Genomic DNA, 17676 nt, shown 5'->3' with positions numbered 1-17676 from the left:
CACAGAAGTACTAAATAAAGATGTTTATGTTTAGTCCAGTTCTGTGTGTTAAATATCTAGGTGTTTTTATGTGAATGTGGGTCTATTAGATCAATTTTTGTGATTTTGATCATGTTTCACATTTTATCGTCACATACTGGCGCTGGTCTTGACTTGGTCTCGGACCCTAAAAGTCTTGGTCTTGTCTCTGTCTCGATACCCTCTGGTCTTGGTCTTGTCTTGGTCTCGGGTTAGGTGGTCTTGACCACAACACTGGCTATAACTCATTGGTTAATTATACATGGGTTATTTGTTTTCATAACTTTGTTGTTGATGTTTGTTCCCTGTTTTAGTAGTACTAGTATTTTAGTAGTAGTAATAAAATCTTGTGTGATTAGTGCAAAAACCATATTGAGTCGATATCTGTATCGGCCAATTCTCAAAGCAACAATATCAGCATTGTTTTAGAAATGAAAAAGTTGTATCGGGTATTCCTTAAACAAAACAAAAAAAGTTGCTTTTATGACATTACAACCATTTATTGAATTTTTATATTCATTCCTTCTTTGTCTGGTTCTGTCTGCATGAACCTCCACTCACACTGAGCCTCACTCTGCTGGATACCCTCCACTGTTGCATGCATGCATAGTGTGAGGGATCTGCAGAATCAATGACACAATGCAAGCCCTGTCTACTGTCATCACATGCTCATCCTTCTTGATGAAGTTTGAGTCTGTTACAGAAAAAATAATGAAAAACACTGAAGTCCTTTGGTGTTTTTCAATACTAATTTAAAACAATAAAGATAATTAGGTTGTCACAAATTATAATTGAAATAAAAGTTGTGAAAAAAAATTTAACAAATCAGACGGCTTCTTTGAGTCTGTGTTTGAGAACAGATGAAAAATTTCAGTATATTTTATTTAGAATATTTATATTTTTTTAGGACTTTAACATCTGGTGGTGCAAAATCCATTATGCATCCAAATACTCTTCTTATTGCACAAAATCTGCAAAATGCATTAGCAGCAGCAAAAACAGTGATGCAGAATAAATCATCTGTTGATATTCTAGCAAGGCTGATTTGCAGAAGGAATTTTAACGACTTAAACCCAATTAAATAATTTTCAGTGGATTTATCATCCTTCTTCCCATCTAACCGTGGGATCACTCCTGTGTTGGTTCACAGCAAAACACACAATTTAAAATTATTCTTAATTCGTGTATGCAAGAGCCTGAATGAATAGAAGATTTGTTTTGGAATCGTAGCATCCTTGGGTACATCCTCGTATACTGAGATCATACTTTATCTTTGGATATCAGGACAGCCTCTGGTGCAACCATTTATGCTTTGTCCTAATTACACACCTTCTCCTAATGAGGGCTATTAAGAGGTGGCTAGAAACCACTGGTGGGGATATCACTGAATAATGTGGTTAACAGATAATTTATCAGTCATTATGTGAAGGTTTCAGTTATAATTCATATTTTTTTTATGTCAAATATTTGTATAATAGATCTGCTGTGTAGTTCTTACCTTAGCCGTGGCTCTCGCCTGGTACTCTGGGCAGCCATTCACTGTAATCGTTTCATGCATGTACTGATAGACCTGAAACAAATGAAGAGTGACATGTGGTGCAATTACACACTACTGAAACATAAAATCTCTTCTTTCTAGAGCCACATTCGTTCACAGTTGGCTTCACAGCCTCTGACTTCACAGCAATAATGTGACTGATGGGGAAAATGTTGTACTATAATTCATTTTAGAAATGTGAGATATTGCACCAATGGAAGGTGGTTATTTTTGTCTTAAATAGGAAAACAGGTTTGTCTAATTCATTTTAGAAAATATGTCAAATAACCAGCTGTTTGCATTCTTCGAAAATCTATTTGCATTAATTCCAGTTGGTGTTTCATGACTGAAAAAGGTCCTTTGACCTCAGCCACTGACATAAGTTGCAGAGTTTCCAGATGAATGAAGAAATAAAAGGATTTCTGCCAGTTTGATGGAGCAGATGGAACCAAGGCAGACAGCTGACCTCTCCAGTTAAATTCTGGCATATTCCAAGACCGGTTCAGGAATATTGGAAAAAAAAAAAGAAAACACAACCAAAAAAAACTGATACAGGACAAAATATGATAGTTAGTTCACAGCATATTTCTGCATATAGAATAGAAATATCCTTCGTTGGTCGGTTGGAACATTTGTGTAGAAGCAAGCAGATTTCCACTACATTGAAATATTAAAAAAAGATACTTAAAGACAAACAAGAAAAACTACCTAGTTGGTCTGAGTTGGTAAGAAAGTTCAACTACGTGATGTTATTTATTTATTGATTTTACAAAATGTTTTACACAATGACCTACAGGCTAGTAAAGATGTGTAAAAAGCATTGTTGTAGAAAAGTTTTTTTGGTTTGTTTTGAACAAATCTTCAATAGTTAACTGAGACACACTTTTTTAATAGCACCTCATCAGAGAGCTTTTTAAACTTTCAATGATTTTGTAGAGCTCCTTTTCAATAGGAACTCTTCCAGATGTGGCTTAAACTCAAAAATGATGCTAAACTGACTAATTTGGATAATTTGCAGCTGAAAATACAATTCAAAAGTTGCACAAGAGGAAGCTTTTTATTATCTCTCATTTTCATTAATCTCTCCTCAGCAAAAACTGACTTGTTTTTTTAATTTTTTTTTACCAACTTTTAACCAGCCATGGCTTATCTTACAGTTATTTAACCATACGTAAAAAAAATAAATAGCTGCCTTTCTCAAACGGTTATCCTTGTTTTTTTTTTTAAACCTTTTCCATCTTCCTCGCTGTGTGTACATGAGGGCAGGTAAAAGTAAGTAGCGATTTTCTTACACCCAATTCTAGACTTGCAAAACTACCTTTCTTAATGCAAAGCTCTTTTGTGTGAAAACAAACTACTGCACAGAAACATTTGGGCTTTAAATACTCTCATATGTTCTGTCAGATGCAAACTGAAGCGTGGCAGGGAAAGTGAATGTCTCCATTCCTGCTGCAGCCAAATAATGAACATTTTATGTGATGGATGTAGGGGTTAAAAGGGGTTGATGAGCTGACTATAAAACCCTACAGATTATACAAAATTCGCTGAGCTGGCGCTACAGATTTGATTTAAAAAATGCATTTCAGAAAAGATTAGAAGAATTTAAAGGATTCTGCAGCTCTGCACAAGAGGCTGCTTTTCAAAATTTCATTGATATCAGTTTTAGTCAGCGAAGCAAATGATTAGGCAAACCTGTTAAATAATGAAATGGATAATTTAACAGAATATTAGATTTGTGGCCTTGATACAGACTTAAATCACTATTTCCTTCTCTCAGGCAGTGTATGTTTCACATCATAGCCGAGCTGCTTATTGGAAAAGAGCAGATCGGGCAGCTTTGACACACAACATCACAAAGCTCTTAGTTTCCTGAATCATCAAAGACAGCTGTACTTAAAGGAGAGAAACATCGTGATATTTCTGTGTAGAGATCTCAGAGCGAGGGAAAAACATATCCCCAAGCTTCGCTTGGTTTGTTTGCTTATGAATCTCAAAGACCAAACGTGTTACTTTTGAGTGCACAGCTCTGCAGCCCAGACTGAAACACATTTTGGGGCTCGGCTGAAAAAAAGAAACATTGCAGGTCATACAAGCAGTTTTATACACACAGCTTCAAAATGAGAAGTTCTGTTATTTTCCACCTGTGCACTTTTTGCTGAGCGTAGGTTATAAATGCCACAAAAGATTTGGGTTTTTACCTTTTTCACATAATGCATATTCTTCCTTTCCCTTTCTTTTAAACCCCATTGCCATTTAGAACCATTTAATTTGTTTCCAACACCTTCCTTAACCTCATGGCACATTTCAGACACTATTTGAAAACAGTAGCAGCTTCATCTAGCTATTACAGTAATGCCTTTTGGGTCTTTAAACCTCTGTCTCTATTGTGCAAATGTTTATTAACGGCCTTATTCAAGCATGACAGGAGTGCTGCAGATAAAGCTTATGCAATATTTGGCATCTGCTGCATGAGAAAAGGCGGCACGTCGGCAAACAGAAAAGTCATGACACCACCAAAGAGGAATCTCTCACTGGGTGCATCACAGACTTCTAATTTTATAAGAGCTGCATGCTCAGTTCACAAGGAATATATTTTTATTCATTTCTGGGATGTAATGCGTTATTTAGGAGATGGGAATTTGTAAGTTTTTCTCTGAACCCTACAGATCTGAGATTGAAATCAAATAACTAGCAAGAGATACATTTTTTTTTACAACATTAGGTGGGCGAGCCTTTATATCTAAGCAGGTTGGACTATATTTCGATTTTAAAAGGTAGTTTTCCTTTCAGAGCAAAATATCCGTGCTTTTATTAAGGCTGTTTTTTGGCTGCGTTTTGGATGAGACATAAATCCTGAAGCTGCCTGAGGTCAGAAAAAGCAACAGTTAATCTAAAGATTGGAAAATAAGGAAGATTGTTGCTAGAAGCCATAATACTACAGATAGTTATGAGTCACTTTTTTTCACTCATAAACTCCAACCCTTGTCAGCAGAAGCATGACATTAACCCAGAGCTGCTTTCACAAACATTTCACTTTTATCTCCTTAGTGAACCTTAGTTACTACATGCAAAACTTTCTTTCAAAGATGGTTTGGGTGATTAGAAAAAAATATATTTCTATCAGGAAGAATACCCTAGAAAAAAACACTTCCCCTTTCTTCTTTATACCTGACTGATTATATATTAAATCAAGCAGCTAATTTGCTCCTTTTTCCTTTATTTGAGCTCAGATTTTCACCAACTTCCAGCCGTTGGTATATTTTCCTACTATCTTACACAAATCTACATATCAAGCTTTGATTTTCTCCTGGATGCATGAATAAAAACTCCTGTAAATGAAGGTAAACCTTATTGTTGAACCTTTTTAGGAGCAGACATACTTTGGAACTTTACTTTAGATTTAGAAGCACGAATAAATTCAAGTTAAATCTTGGATTCTTGCCTTCATCAATTTACCTGTCCTTGAAAACATGGAGCGCTGTGGTATCTTTTAGAGTTTTTTTTTAACTAAATTTGGTTTTAAAGTACTTTGTGAATACAACTTTATTTCCCTTAGGGATTAATAAAGTAGATTTTTATACTAATAATCTTCCTCCTCATGTCTTCAAACATTATTAACATAATAAGGAAATAATGTAAAACTGTTCAGCAATCTCTGATTTGCTATAAATTCTTTTGAAAATTCCTTGTTCTAATTATACATTAGCTTAATTAGACTGTTAACACTGTTAACAAATGGTGCGGGTTAATGTTGAATATGCCGATTGCAAATGTTTGGGGCAATAAAATAATTGAGCAATTTGAAGCTAGAGAGATTTTTTTTCTTTCACTTAACCAACTTAATGGCTCTGCCAATGTTTGCGGAGTGGGAATCTCACACACTAGCGGTCTAATTCCCTCTCCTCAATCATTTCTAGCATTTTTTTTATCTTTTCCAGTCTTCTTGTCTGGCGTCCTTCTATTCCCATTTGCAAGGCTGATTGACCCTGAGAACTTGCACATAGAGATGCAGCACCACTGGAGCACACGGCCGTTATCCCCCCCCCCCCCTTCCTGTCATTGCGGAGCGTGGCGAGGAAAGACAACCACCTCATCAAACTCCATCTCTTTGTCATTTATCCAGGCGCTGCTGAGGCTGCTCTTTTCCCTACTCATCATTATTCATATTGACAGCTAGCTTGTCATCTTTAGCGAGGCTGAATCATGTTACTGCAGATTTTTTTTTTTTTTTTTTGGGGGACTGAACCAAAAAGCAGGATTAGTGCTTCTATCCTATCAGTTTTTGGGGTGGCCTATAAAACCATGAACAAAAAGATAATTGCACAAACATTTAAAATCAAAAGTCAAATGATTAATATATACACATACTTGAAAGTGCTATTGCTGACAGATTATGTACATGAGGCAGAATTGAACACAGTTGATTACTTAAATTAACCAAAATAAGGAGGTAGAAAAGAGAAATACAAGCCATTATATGCTTTAAATTGTTTTTAGATGTAATTTTTATTTCTATTCGTATATAAAACACTGTTATGATGATCTGCCATTGGAAGAAACTAAATCCATATATAGGTTTCTGATGTAAAGATTGCTAATCTGTTTTTATTGTCATTGAGGGAGGAACTAGAACACGACTCAGCTGAAAATAACATCCATCCATCCGTCCGTCCGTCCGTCCATCCGGTCGCGGGTGTAGCAGCTTCAGCAGGGATACCCAGACGTCCCTCTCCCCAGCCACTAGGGTCACTTTCTCTGGGGGAATCCCAAGGTGTGTACCCAGACCAGCCGAGAAACATATTCCCCCCCAACGTGTCCTGGGTGTCCCTCTGGGTCTCCTCCCGGTGGGAAGTGCCCGGAATTCTTCTCGGAACGTTTCTCGATTCTGTTTCTTTTTATTGGCTACAAAACATATGTATCCAATTATATGACATTTTAAATTATTTTTTCTTGATCAAAGCATAAAAAACTGTCAAAGCAGTCAGAGTGGATCAGATCTTTGATTGAGCCAATTTGATTTAATTCGAAAAATAATCAAATTTAGTAACAAAGTTTCCTTAAAGAACTAATAGAATTTCTTAGCCTTCTTTGCTGCAGCTCTTTACTATGAGCATCCCTGATGTTTCCTTGGTGACCGAGTTTCACCAGCTTTCTGTAGGTGAAGCCTAGTGTCTCTTTGTGAGGAGCGACTGCTGCTGGTGATGCTGTTGTTGATGCTTTTTAAGCATTGATGTCATTGCACTCCTGTGACTGCCACTGGAAGCAGCCGGTTGCCAGATGAGCCTTTGGTGCCAAGATGTGGCTTCAGCTGAGATGGAGCAGAGTTCAGCTCTGTAAGCTCTTTACTCCTTGATGACGGGAAAAGTAGATCTCAAGTTTTGATTGAATGCATATCACAGTTTCAGGTCGGTGCCAAAATTTTCATTGTTCAAGCCAATTGGGCAAGAAATCTAATACTGAAACATTTGCATTAAGAACTGAAAAATGGCATGCTGAAATACCAAAATAATGTATTTACTCATTACCAACCCTAGACTTTGCTTTTATACTGTCCACAATCTGATTTAAATTGGTGCCAGTTTTCATGATTATGAATATTTCATAATATCTACCCCTCTATAGCCCACCTTTAGTGATTATATAGTAATTAATTAAAGAAATGAAAAAAGTACTTTGTATCCTGACTGATAATGAATGAAATATGGTGATCAAAAGGTTTTTATTGATATGAAACTTTGGAGGGTTTATTGATCCTATCAGTTCAAGAACCACAGCAGATTCTAGGTGACTTTTTAAATGTCATGAATATACAGTGGTGTATAGGTGTGCAGGATCCTTTCCTCTATGACCATAGAGGGTAATCCTTGAAGCAGCACAATTTACTCCATTATTTGCATCTATTTTTGCGCTATTTGCATTCAATGCAATAAATACCGATGCCCATATCAAGTCAGGGAGATGCAATAATGTGACACTAGTTAATCATCACATTTTTCAAAGCTGCAAAGATGGAAAAAAAATAGTCCTTTTGATTGGAAAAAAAAGCAAAGTGGTCGTCCACAATTTCAAGAGCATTATTTGACTGTAATACGGAGGAGTCACACTGGAATTACGTTCCTGAATACATAAGCAATGTAGATGTTGTTAAAGCACCACAGAAATATAACAAGGTAGAATGACTCATCCTTTTATTTGATTGATTCAAAGATAAATAGAATTGACTGAGAGTATCACTCTGTAAAATGCCAGATGCAAATATGTGCTTCTCTAGTTTGTTATATACTGCCAGAATAAAAATGTAACCCTTGTACCTTTGCTGTGGTTACATCCTGTTTTCTGTGGATAAAAAAAAAAGCATATTTGTTTGCTGGTTGTACACTCATCCATCATCTTCTCCCACTCTCATTTAAAAGCAGAGATCCTCACTGCATCTCCCTTTCATTGCACAGTTTAAATGTGCTGAAATTTTCTTGCAATCAGCTTTGCACCGTCTACATGAATATAGAAGAAATGGGTGGTTTCTTTCTAAAATGAATGCACGATAATCAAAACATTTGTCGAATGTTAAACATGGAAGTTGGTAATCCAACGCTTAGTTGTACATAACATCTTGGAGTCTTTGCAGGATGCAAACACTTCACTTCACTGTTGAGACGTACAAATAAATCTTGCACATTTGGTTTATTCTGAAATGAAACCCGTTTTCTGACGATGCTAAAAGATTTCAGTAAATAAAAAAATAAAAAAAATAAAAGTGGGTTAAAAACAGACTTTAAAGTTTATAATTACTTGTTCAGAAGATGCAGAAATTGTAATTATTCCAAAGAATTAACCGATTCATTGTTAGCCAAGTCCATTAGGTTTTACTCGATAATAAAATAACGACTTCAGGATGATTAAGAGTGGCTGCATGTTCTGAGAGCTTAAAGCACCCTGCTAAGGTTAGCGGAAGGTCGACTTGGTAGATAATGTGAAACTCCCTCCAACATACTGATCAACTTCTCTAATACTCTTTCACTCCAGGTCCAAATTGCATTTAGACTGTTTGTAATTAACTTGCAGATAGAGGCCATTGCAGCATCTGTCACCTGCTTTTCCTGCGTTTTAATGCTGCTGTTTGCTTCACCGTATGATGCTACGGTTTATCACCACACTAGATATACACGATATGTGGTTATCAGTCTGCTTAGTGGCGCCACAAGCAGAAACAGCTCCTGTTTGCTTTTTATGCCAGTCCTCTTGATAAATAACGTTACAGCGATGAATCAGATGGGGGATGTTTTGGGTGGCTCGTCGAAAGATTTAGAATTCCCACTATACTTTTCTCCAGTTTCAGTGAGATTGGAAGCAGCATAATTAAATTTAAAGGTAACAAGCTTATCAAGCCTTTAATAGAACAAAAAGCCCACCTTGTTTCCAAATGCAATCACCATTAGTGGTCAGAAATAGTCAAATAAACCAGGGTTTGCCATTAAGCTGCAGCTATAATAAGGCAGAGGTAAAAGCTGACACTTTCACTATGCTGCGGCTATTTGCTGACGGATCTGGCACAGCTGCGGCTTAAAGGTATAATCCACCCTTTTGTTAAAACCCATCCAGGCAGGTTTATTATATTTAATACCATAAACAAGTTTCTCCATATTTTAGACCAATTCCAATAATTTGATTAACATTACCAGATTATGTGACGCGAATGCCTTAAATAAAAGTTATGGTTTGATTTATTTTACTCTAAAATTGGAAGTTTGGACTAAATAATAACAATTACATTTTTCTTTAGCAGTAATTTACACAATATGGATCCCATAAAATTAGAAGCACACACACCAATGTACAATTTTATCTGCAAGACTTATTCTTTAGTTTTTGAATGCATAAAATTTACATAAATACCTTTTTTTTTTTTTAAATGCATTGATAATTGTGGTTACTGAGTAAAACTAGGCAATATCTTTGACTATCCAAAAAACAAAAATTGCACCAAAGGAAAACATATTCTGCAGATTAAAAGCTGCAAGTAGAACAATATCCAGCTGAAAACAGTAATCAAGCAGCAGAAAGAAAGTTTGGAGAAAGCCGAGTTGTCAAAAAGTGAAACCGAGGATGAAGATTTCATTGGATTTAGTAATTTGGAGTGACACGGATGATTTGATAAACTTGTTATGTTATTTATGATATAGTTATCTGAAGAAGTCTTAATATGTTATGTTAAAATACCAGGCACGTTCTAAATTCGTTGTTTATGTGTCATGTAACGTACAATTATTCAGCCTGCTGTTGCCTCTATTCTAGTTTTATTTAAAATTGCCTTTCAAGATGACACGTCTGATCCTAGAGTTGGATTTTATCAAATAAATTTCCACAGAAAATACTTATACTTATACTCCAGTGCGACTTATATATGTGTTTTCCTTCTATACTATGCATTTTATTGTTGGTGCAACTGAACGACTTACAATGCAGAAAATACAGTAAGAGGAATTGTAAACTTATTAATCACTGAATTTGAAAACTTATTTTCAAATTCTTTACCTAAATAAAGTTTAAAAAAAATCTAAATTTACTGTATATATCTGATTATAACATTTTTTTTTTAAATTAAACATTTAAAAAGGAATTTTTTGTTTCACATTTCTTGTTCAGCTTGCATTTTCAAATCATTTTGTAGTCACATTTTTTATTGTAGCTTCTCTATTTAGCATTTCCCTGACCTTCCCAGTCCCTTCAGCTCACTTGGATCATAACAGAGCAGCTATTGTAGAGGGCACCTTCCATGTCCAAAATTTGTTCTGTCATTCTTTCAAACGGTTACCATGCTTCATGCTGGTTGTAAACTATTTGGTGATTGGAGAAGAGAAAAATCATAGATAAAGCTTGCATATGGAGAACAAAGCAGCAAGAAAAATAGATCACTGTAATACCTTTGGCTAAATAGCTCCAGAGTGCAGATATTGATGATGCAGAGCCCTTACAGAGACTGCTTCAGATAAAGCAAAACTTTGAAGCATCCATCAGGCACTCAGACGACGGGTTTCTCTCAAAATTTGATGATGTGCGACTATTACTTTTCCAAATCCGTGATTTCTACTCTCTTTGGGTTTAAAAGGTGAGCAGGTGGAGCAGCAAATCTGTACCTTCTATGTTAGCCATCATGTTGTGATTCAGGTATGGCTGTCTGACCAATGAGAGCGCTGGTTACATCCAAAGAGCAACAGTGATTGGTTTAAATTGGTTTCAGTGTTCTAAGGGACCAGAAGGGCCACACAAGTTTCCTCTCAGAGGAAAACTGCAAAGAAAATCCAAAGGAAGATGGTAAACAGGATTTTAAAACGAAAGGTGAAAAAAGAATGATTTTTTTTAATTGTTTGATTTAGAAAGGTATTTATAAATTATGGTCTTTAATTTAGAGATTTGAAAATAGCTTTTCAAATTACAGTATTTGATAATGGATTATTGAATCAATAATTCAATTTAAAATATGCACTTAAGGGGCTGCACGGTCGTGCAGTGGGTAGGGTAGTTGCCTTACAGCGAGAAGGTTCAATTCCTGGTCTTTCTGCATGGAGTTTGCCTGGTCTCCCCTTGTGGGTTCTCTCCAGCTTCCTCACACAGTCCAAAAATCATGACTGTTAGGTTAAATGGCCTCTCTAAATCCTCCTTAGGTGTGAGTGTGTGTGTGTGAATGGTTGATTGTCCTGTTTGTCTCTGTGTTGCTCTGCAACAGATTGGCAACCTGTACCCCTCCTCTTGCCCATAGACTGCCGGAGATAGGCACCGGCTCCACTACAACCCTCACAAGGTTTTAGCGGGAGAAAATGGATCAATGCAGTTATGTGAAATTAAAAAACTGTTTTCAAAATGATTTTTAATTGTATGATTTAGTGTCTCTCCTAGTTCTTCATCCCCAAAATGCTGCCACACTTTTCTTATCTTGCCCTGTATGTTTTTGTCTAAAAATCCCTAATTTTTGTGTGTAATGTTTATCAGTACTGATTGAGACGCTACAAAGTATAGATTGATAGTTATTACTAAAAAATATGAGTTGTAAATTAAATTATACCACAGAATTATTGGATATTAAATAAACTATGCAACATCAGAATGGTAAAAAGATGAAGGGCTATTAGTAACATAAAGTCCTATATATTTGTGAACACAGGGGAGATACTTAAAGATGTGACAAGAAATATCATTTAAGCTCAGATCTACATTTCACAAAAATACAGGTCAGTGTAATCTCTGAATTGATTTTTAAAGGAGAAATGAATATTTCCTTTTAATAAAAACACCAATTTGTAGATAACAGAGTTTATTTTTTTCAAACACTATCTTTAAAGAAATGTTTTTGCTTTGAGTTTGAGCAAAAATCCTCCCAACAATCAATAGAAAAGAGGTGTGAAAACATTTCATAAGGAGGTGTTGCATGAGAAAGGTCACACACACAAAACAGCCCACAGCTGTTCTGACTCACCTCTCTGATTGCTGTGCAGAACTCGCTCTGCAGAACCTTTTTCAGAGACTGCAGCTTATGTCCAGGAACGTCCCCTGATTCCTGCAGCTTCTCCAGCAGCTCAATAGCTCGGGCAACATCTGGCAAGAGGAGGAACACAGAATTGGTGCACGTGTGAGAGAGGGAGAGCAAAAAAGAATCAGCTAGTCAATTACATTAACGGCAGAGAAAAATGACAAAGGCGCCGGAGCAAATCAATGGATGCCATAATGGAAATAGACTCAGTCAAGGCCAGCGACTGCGAGGATGATAGAGTAGAAATGAAATTTGTGAATCGTTTGCATCGATTGGGCATTAAAGAATAGATAGAGCAAAAAAAAAAAAAAGTAAAAGTAAAACCTTCCTAAAAATGTTGAAGCTACTATATATGTGTTATTTGTCTACTGAAGTTTAAGCCTCATATTCTGTTTTATTTTTGAAAAAAAAAAAAATTGAATTGTAAAATATAACAAGATAAAGATCTTTATCTGGAAATTGGCACCAAGTGACCCTAAACATGTAACCTCAGTCTACAACACAAAACACTGAACTATGAGGTTAAAAACTCTCAAATACCCTTTTCTATTATTGCGTAATCCACCAATCAACAAAAAAGGGGAAAAGGGCAAAAAAATTAATTAAAAAAAATTCCCCCCAAACCTTAACAAATTTTAGACCAATAAAGATATCCACATGCTAAAGTCTACAGTCATTTTAAAGTTTCTATGCTGTTAAAATGATTCTGTTACCTTATAACTTCAGTTTGAACACAGCTCTAACTGATTACTGTGAATAAGAACAAACTAAATCATGGGAATTTGATATTGTAAATATCTTCAGGATTAGCATCCAAGGTCAATGCGTATAAAGTTTCCAGTTTTAGCTGTTGTACTACTCTAAAAAATAAAATGCTGTACCAGAAATTCAGTTTTGCTCATGATTAATGTCGATCATCTCCTGCAGTTTGTAAAAGTGAATGGACCCAAACGATGAACTCATCATGTGAAATACTGCAATGACTGAGTTTTGCATTTAAATTCTTGTCTGTTTTTTTTGTCTACACCTCAAAAAGAAAGGACCATTGTCTTGCTACTGAAAGGTGCTATATGCTCTACATAAACTTCTCCTTGCCTTGATGCATCATCCCCGTCATAGCAATATTTTAAAATGATTTAGCAATCTTATATTTGCCTCATATCATGCAGCTCAACCTAAAAGTTTTGCTTAAAATAGCTAATCTGCGTTTTTACTTGACATGACATTAGAACGCTGCAAAAAAATTAAAGGCAAGTATCTTGTTCTTAAAATCCATGCATTTTTCTCTTAAATTAAGCGGATAACTGAAGCACTTTTACAATGCATTTACAATAAAAACAATCATATTGTTCTAATATCTAATGATCTTATTTTATGGGTAAAAATACTCTTTGCATTGGCAGATCATCTTATTTTCCTACTCAAATTAAGAGTAAATACACTTATTTAAAGAAATTCTTCATTTATTTTAAGATGGTACTTGCAGCTTGGAAAACCAGTGGGACATGTTAATGAGCGGAGGGACCAGCTCATCCAGATTTAGTAATGCTTTTATTTAAATATGTGAGGGTTTTAAGGAATATGTTTAAAAAAACGAGTCTTTTTCACTAATTCAATGCAACAGCAATCCATGTAAGAACTATACATATAAGCTGTACATTTAGCTTTAACTAACTTTTAAATATACCTGATTTCTATTTGATTTTGAGCTACAGTTGGTGAAGGATACTCCAGCTTTCAAGTCTGAAATCCTACTTCAAATGGTCCTAAAATGCATTAAAAATTAGCTTTGCTTATAACTTGGATATTATTGGCACCAACATCTTATCTATAAAAAAAAACGAAATTGTGATATTACTAATAAATATTGTAATGATGGTAATGGTTGCAATGAATTCTTGTCATTACTAATTTTTTTGTTTATATCATTAGAGCCTCCATACCTCTTTCTGTGACTTTTTGATTGGGGGGGCTTATTTACCTACTCAAATTAAGGGTAAATGCACTTATTTCAAGAAATTATTTACTTATTCACAGATTTCTACAACAATCTTGAGCACCAAGTTTAGTCCCTGCTCATGGGTACAAATAGTACTGATATCCATAGCATTAATCCTACGCACAGATTAAGCTGTTATGATTACTGCCCTCTAATGTTTTTCATAGCTCTAATAAAAGCACAACTAAAAGAGATTTGCGGACCAAAGATTGAACTTAAACCACAGTTTGAAAAGAACAGAGATCCATTTAATCCCCAATAGTTTGTACTCCTACCAGATTAAGACTCATTTTTGAATAGGAATGAACAATAATTCAATGTCATATATATGACAATTATATATATCGCAATATAATTTTATTCAGTAACGGTGATATGACATTTCTGGTATTTTAATGTACAAAGCAAAGTGCTTTACATGATTAAAATACAGAAAGATAAAACAGAATCAAAGCAAGTAGGATAAAATAAAAACATAACTAAAATAAAATAAAAAAAATGAAAAAATAAAAAATGCAGAAACAAAAAAGTTGGACTAAAGAAAATATGTTTTAGTTGAACTGTTTAACTAGAACAGTCAAAGGCAATCCTAAACAAATGTGTTTTTAGTCTTGATTTAAAGGAATCCAGGCTTTCCGCACTTTTACAGTTTTCTGGAAGTTTGTTCTAGATAAGTGGAGCATAGGAACTAAATGCTTCTTCTCCATGTTTAGTTCTGGTTCTAGGTATGCAGAGCAGGTTGGAGCCAGAAGACCTGAGTGGTCTGGAGGGTTGATACACTGATAGCAAGTCTGTGATGCATTTAGGTGCTAAGCCATTCAGAGAGTTATAGACTAACAGAAGTCTATTCTCTGAGATACAGGGAGCCAGTGGAAGGACTTTAGAACTGGGGTGATGTGCTCTACTCTCTTAGTCTTAGTGAGGACACGGGCAGCAGTGTTCTGGATCAGCTGCAGCTTTCTGATCCACTTTTTAGGCAGACCTGTGAAAACACTGTTGCAGTAATCAATTCGACTAAAAATAAATGCATGGATCAGTTTTTCCAGATCATGCTGAGACATTAGTCCTTTAATCCTGGAAATGTTCTTCAGGTGATAGAAAGCCGACCTTGTAATTGTCTTGCAATTGTTCCTGACAATGATTCTGTTTTTCATATATTCTATGTGTGCTTTTTTGTTGTTTTTTTAGCATAAAGTTTTATCTTCATAATTATATACAGTTATCTGTTGTGGGTATTTTTGACAGTCATTTTAAGCTTTTCTGTATTTCTGTTTATGGTGTGATGACTGTAATGAAGAAGTGTGTCATGATATAAAAATAGTTTCCGATAGAACAGACACATGCCTCTCCAAAAATAAGAATACAATAACAATTTTTTAAAACTCTATTTTTATTTATATTCTATTTCCAGAATATGCATGTCAAAAAAGATATACCCTTCTAAATAATGAATGGGAGGAAATGTTTATTAGCATTCAGTCTAGAGGTATAAGCGTACAGTATATGTATGTGGTTATCAGGCAGACTTCAATCAACATTGTGTTAAATTTCTCAAACTTGTCAATTACCTTTACATCTTGCAAAGCACACACATGACAGGGTAAAATATTTTGAATAAAAATGTTTTCACTGTATTTTGAGGTGTTTATGTTTATAATATTTATGATTATTTTAAGAAAATACATCAATACATTCTATATACCAATCTCAGGATGTGCGGCATCATTTATGACCCTTTGTAACTGCCTATTTTCAACTGTCTCTTACAACAGCTAGTTTAAATTCCTGGGAAAGATTCGTTGATGATTTCTTTTCTGAATCACAGAAAATGGAGGGAAATTTTAACAATACATGAAGTTATATTCCTCCTGTAATGGATTCTCATAGTGTTCCCAGTCAATGCTGCTTGAAGTCCAAAACTGTGCAGACGGCTTTAGATATTTTTGCTGCAGAAAACCTCAAAAAATTCAGTTTATCTTTGAAGGACTTCAGTTTTTCTGCTAGATGTATTCCAAGGAAAAACTGCTCACAGCAAGGTCCGTGGATCAGAAGGTAACAGAAAAACTGCCGTTGTTCAGAGCTGTGTGCAGAATGAACAGCAAACTGCAGGGAGCAGAATTGTCAAAGACACCTGTAACTATGAGAAAATAAAAAGATAACTCTGTGGCTATCCAGCCTTGACTAAACTTGTATCGTCTGGATTTAGAAGCATTATAAGAATTAAAATATTAGTACTTTTAATCAAGGTAAAAGGGTCACATTTTAACCATTTTTTGCTCCAAAACTCATGTTCTCAAAGGCTCTTAATGAGCTGGCATACTTCCAAGCACCGAGGGTAAAGCTGTCTGGTAGGGTACTGAGCCTTTCTGTCTCATTAAATAAAGGTGAAAGGCCAACAGGGATTTATTTTTCTGTCTGCTTCTTTTTGCTCATTAACGCACACTTTTAATAATCAGCATCAAGACCCTCCACCAACTCAGAGGAAGAGAGCCTCAGAGTCGGATATTGCGAACATGTTTTCACTGCAGCTTTCATCCAGCTGATCATAAGCGACAGCTGCATACTTCTGGATGTAAGCCCTCCGAGTTAAAATAGGGTGATCTAAAATTTCAAGAGCTTTGCATCATCAGAGAAAGCTGTACTTTTAAGGAGAAAGAGAGACACGTCTGTCCTCTATATCCACAGCAATCTTGGTGATTTATTTAAAAACTAAACTTTTCAAATATCTTTATTTAAAGGTTCTTAAATCCAACGTATGCATGAATAACCACACTAAAATCCACACTAAAATATGCACAGCATAACAGATGTTTGCATGCACTACTATTTTTCTGTGTGATTTTTTTTTTTAAGATTTATTTGAAAACATTGTCATAGGAGGGGCTTGCTTCAAAAAATTAAAATTACAGTATGTGGATTTGTTTCTCATCCATACACTAAAACTGTAAATGAGGGTAAACGTATATCTCTATAATATTTGGGCTTTGGATTTTAGAAGCCATCAAATATCAAATGTTTTTGCATTTTTCGGACTGAGTATCTAGGACTGACTAAGCAGAGGTGTCAAGTAACAAAATACAAATTTTTTCTCCCTTATATAGCAATTTGTAAAAATCTATAATTTACTGGAGTCATTATTTTTTTAGGCAATTTTTTACTTCTACTCCTTACATTTTTTTGCAATTATCTCTACTTTCTACTCCTTACATTTCAAAAATACACTTGTTAGTTTTTTTTTTCATTTAAGCTCATTTTCGTTATGGCCTGTTAGTATCTCATAAAAATAAAATCCATCAAAATAATTGGTTTCATCCAGACAATTTATTTGTGGTTCTTGGTGCTACACCAAAATAAATTTCTTTTTAAGATGATGCAAAGTTAAATTTGACAGTGTTACCATTGATTATAAAAACAGTTAACATTCAGAATTGTAGAAAAAAAGTTTACTTTAATACAGTTAAGCAGTAACCAGTATAAAGTTAAAAGCACTTGTCCTTAAATTTTTTTGATGCTTTGATTTTACTTTTATAATTTATACTATTGTTATAGTACTGTTTGTACTTTTACACTTTTATTTGAGTAAACATTTCAAATTAA

At 35.0% G+C, this 17676-nt stretch overlaps 1 protein-coding gene across 2 annotated transcripts in view; it reads right to left on the bottom strand.

Moving 5' to 3' along the window:
- lin7a (lin-7 homolog A (C. elegans)) overlaps positions 1-17676 on the bottom strand; it is a 44539-nt gene that overhangs the window by 11214 nt on the left and 15649 nt on the right. For both annotated transcript variants that reach the window (XM_015375559.1, XM_015375551.1), the window contains exons 2-3: positions 12027-12145; positions 1517-1588 (exon numbers count right to left, since the gene is read on the bottom strand). In XM_015375559.1, coding sequence (XP_015231045.1) covers positions 1517-1588; positions 12027-12145 — 191 coding nt within the window. The remainder of the gene's footprint in view (positions 1-1516; positions 1589-12026; positions 12146-17676) is intronic.

Source organism: Cyprinodon variegatus, unplaced genomic scaffold, assembly GCF_000732505.1.
Source record: "Cyprinodon variegatus isolate N-32 unplaced genomic scaffold, C_variegatus-1.0 Scaffold7, whole genome shotgun sequence".
NCBI classification, from domain to species: Eukaryota; Metazoa; Chordata; class Actinopteri; order Cyprinodontiformes; family Cyprinodontidae; genus Cyprinodon; species Cyprinodon variegatus.
This window is presented reverse-complemented; position numbering and strand designations above follow the sequence as displayed.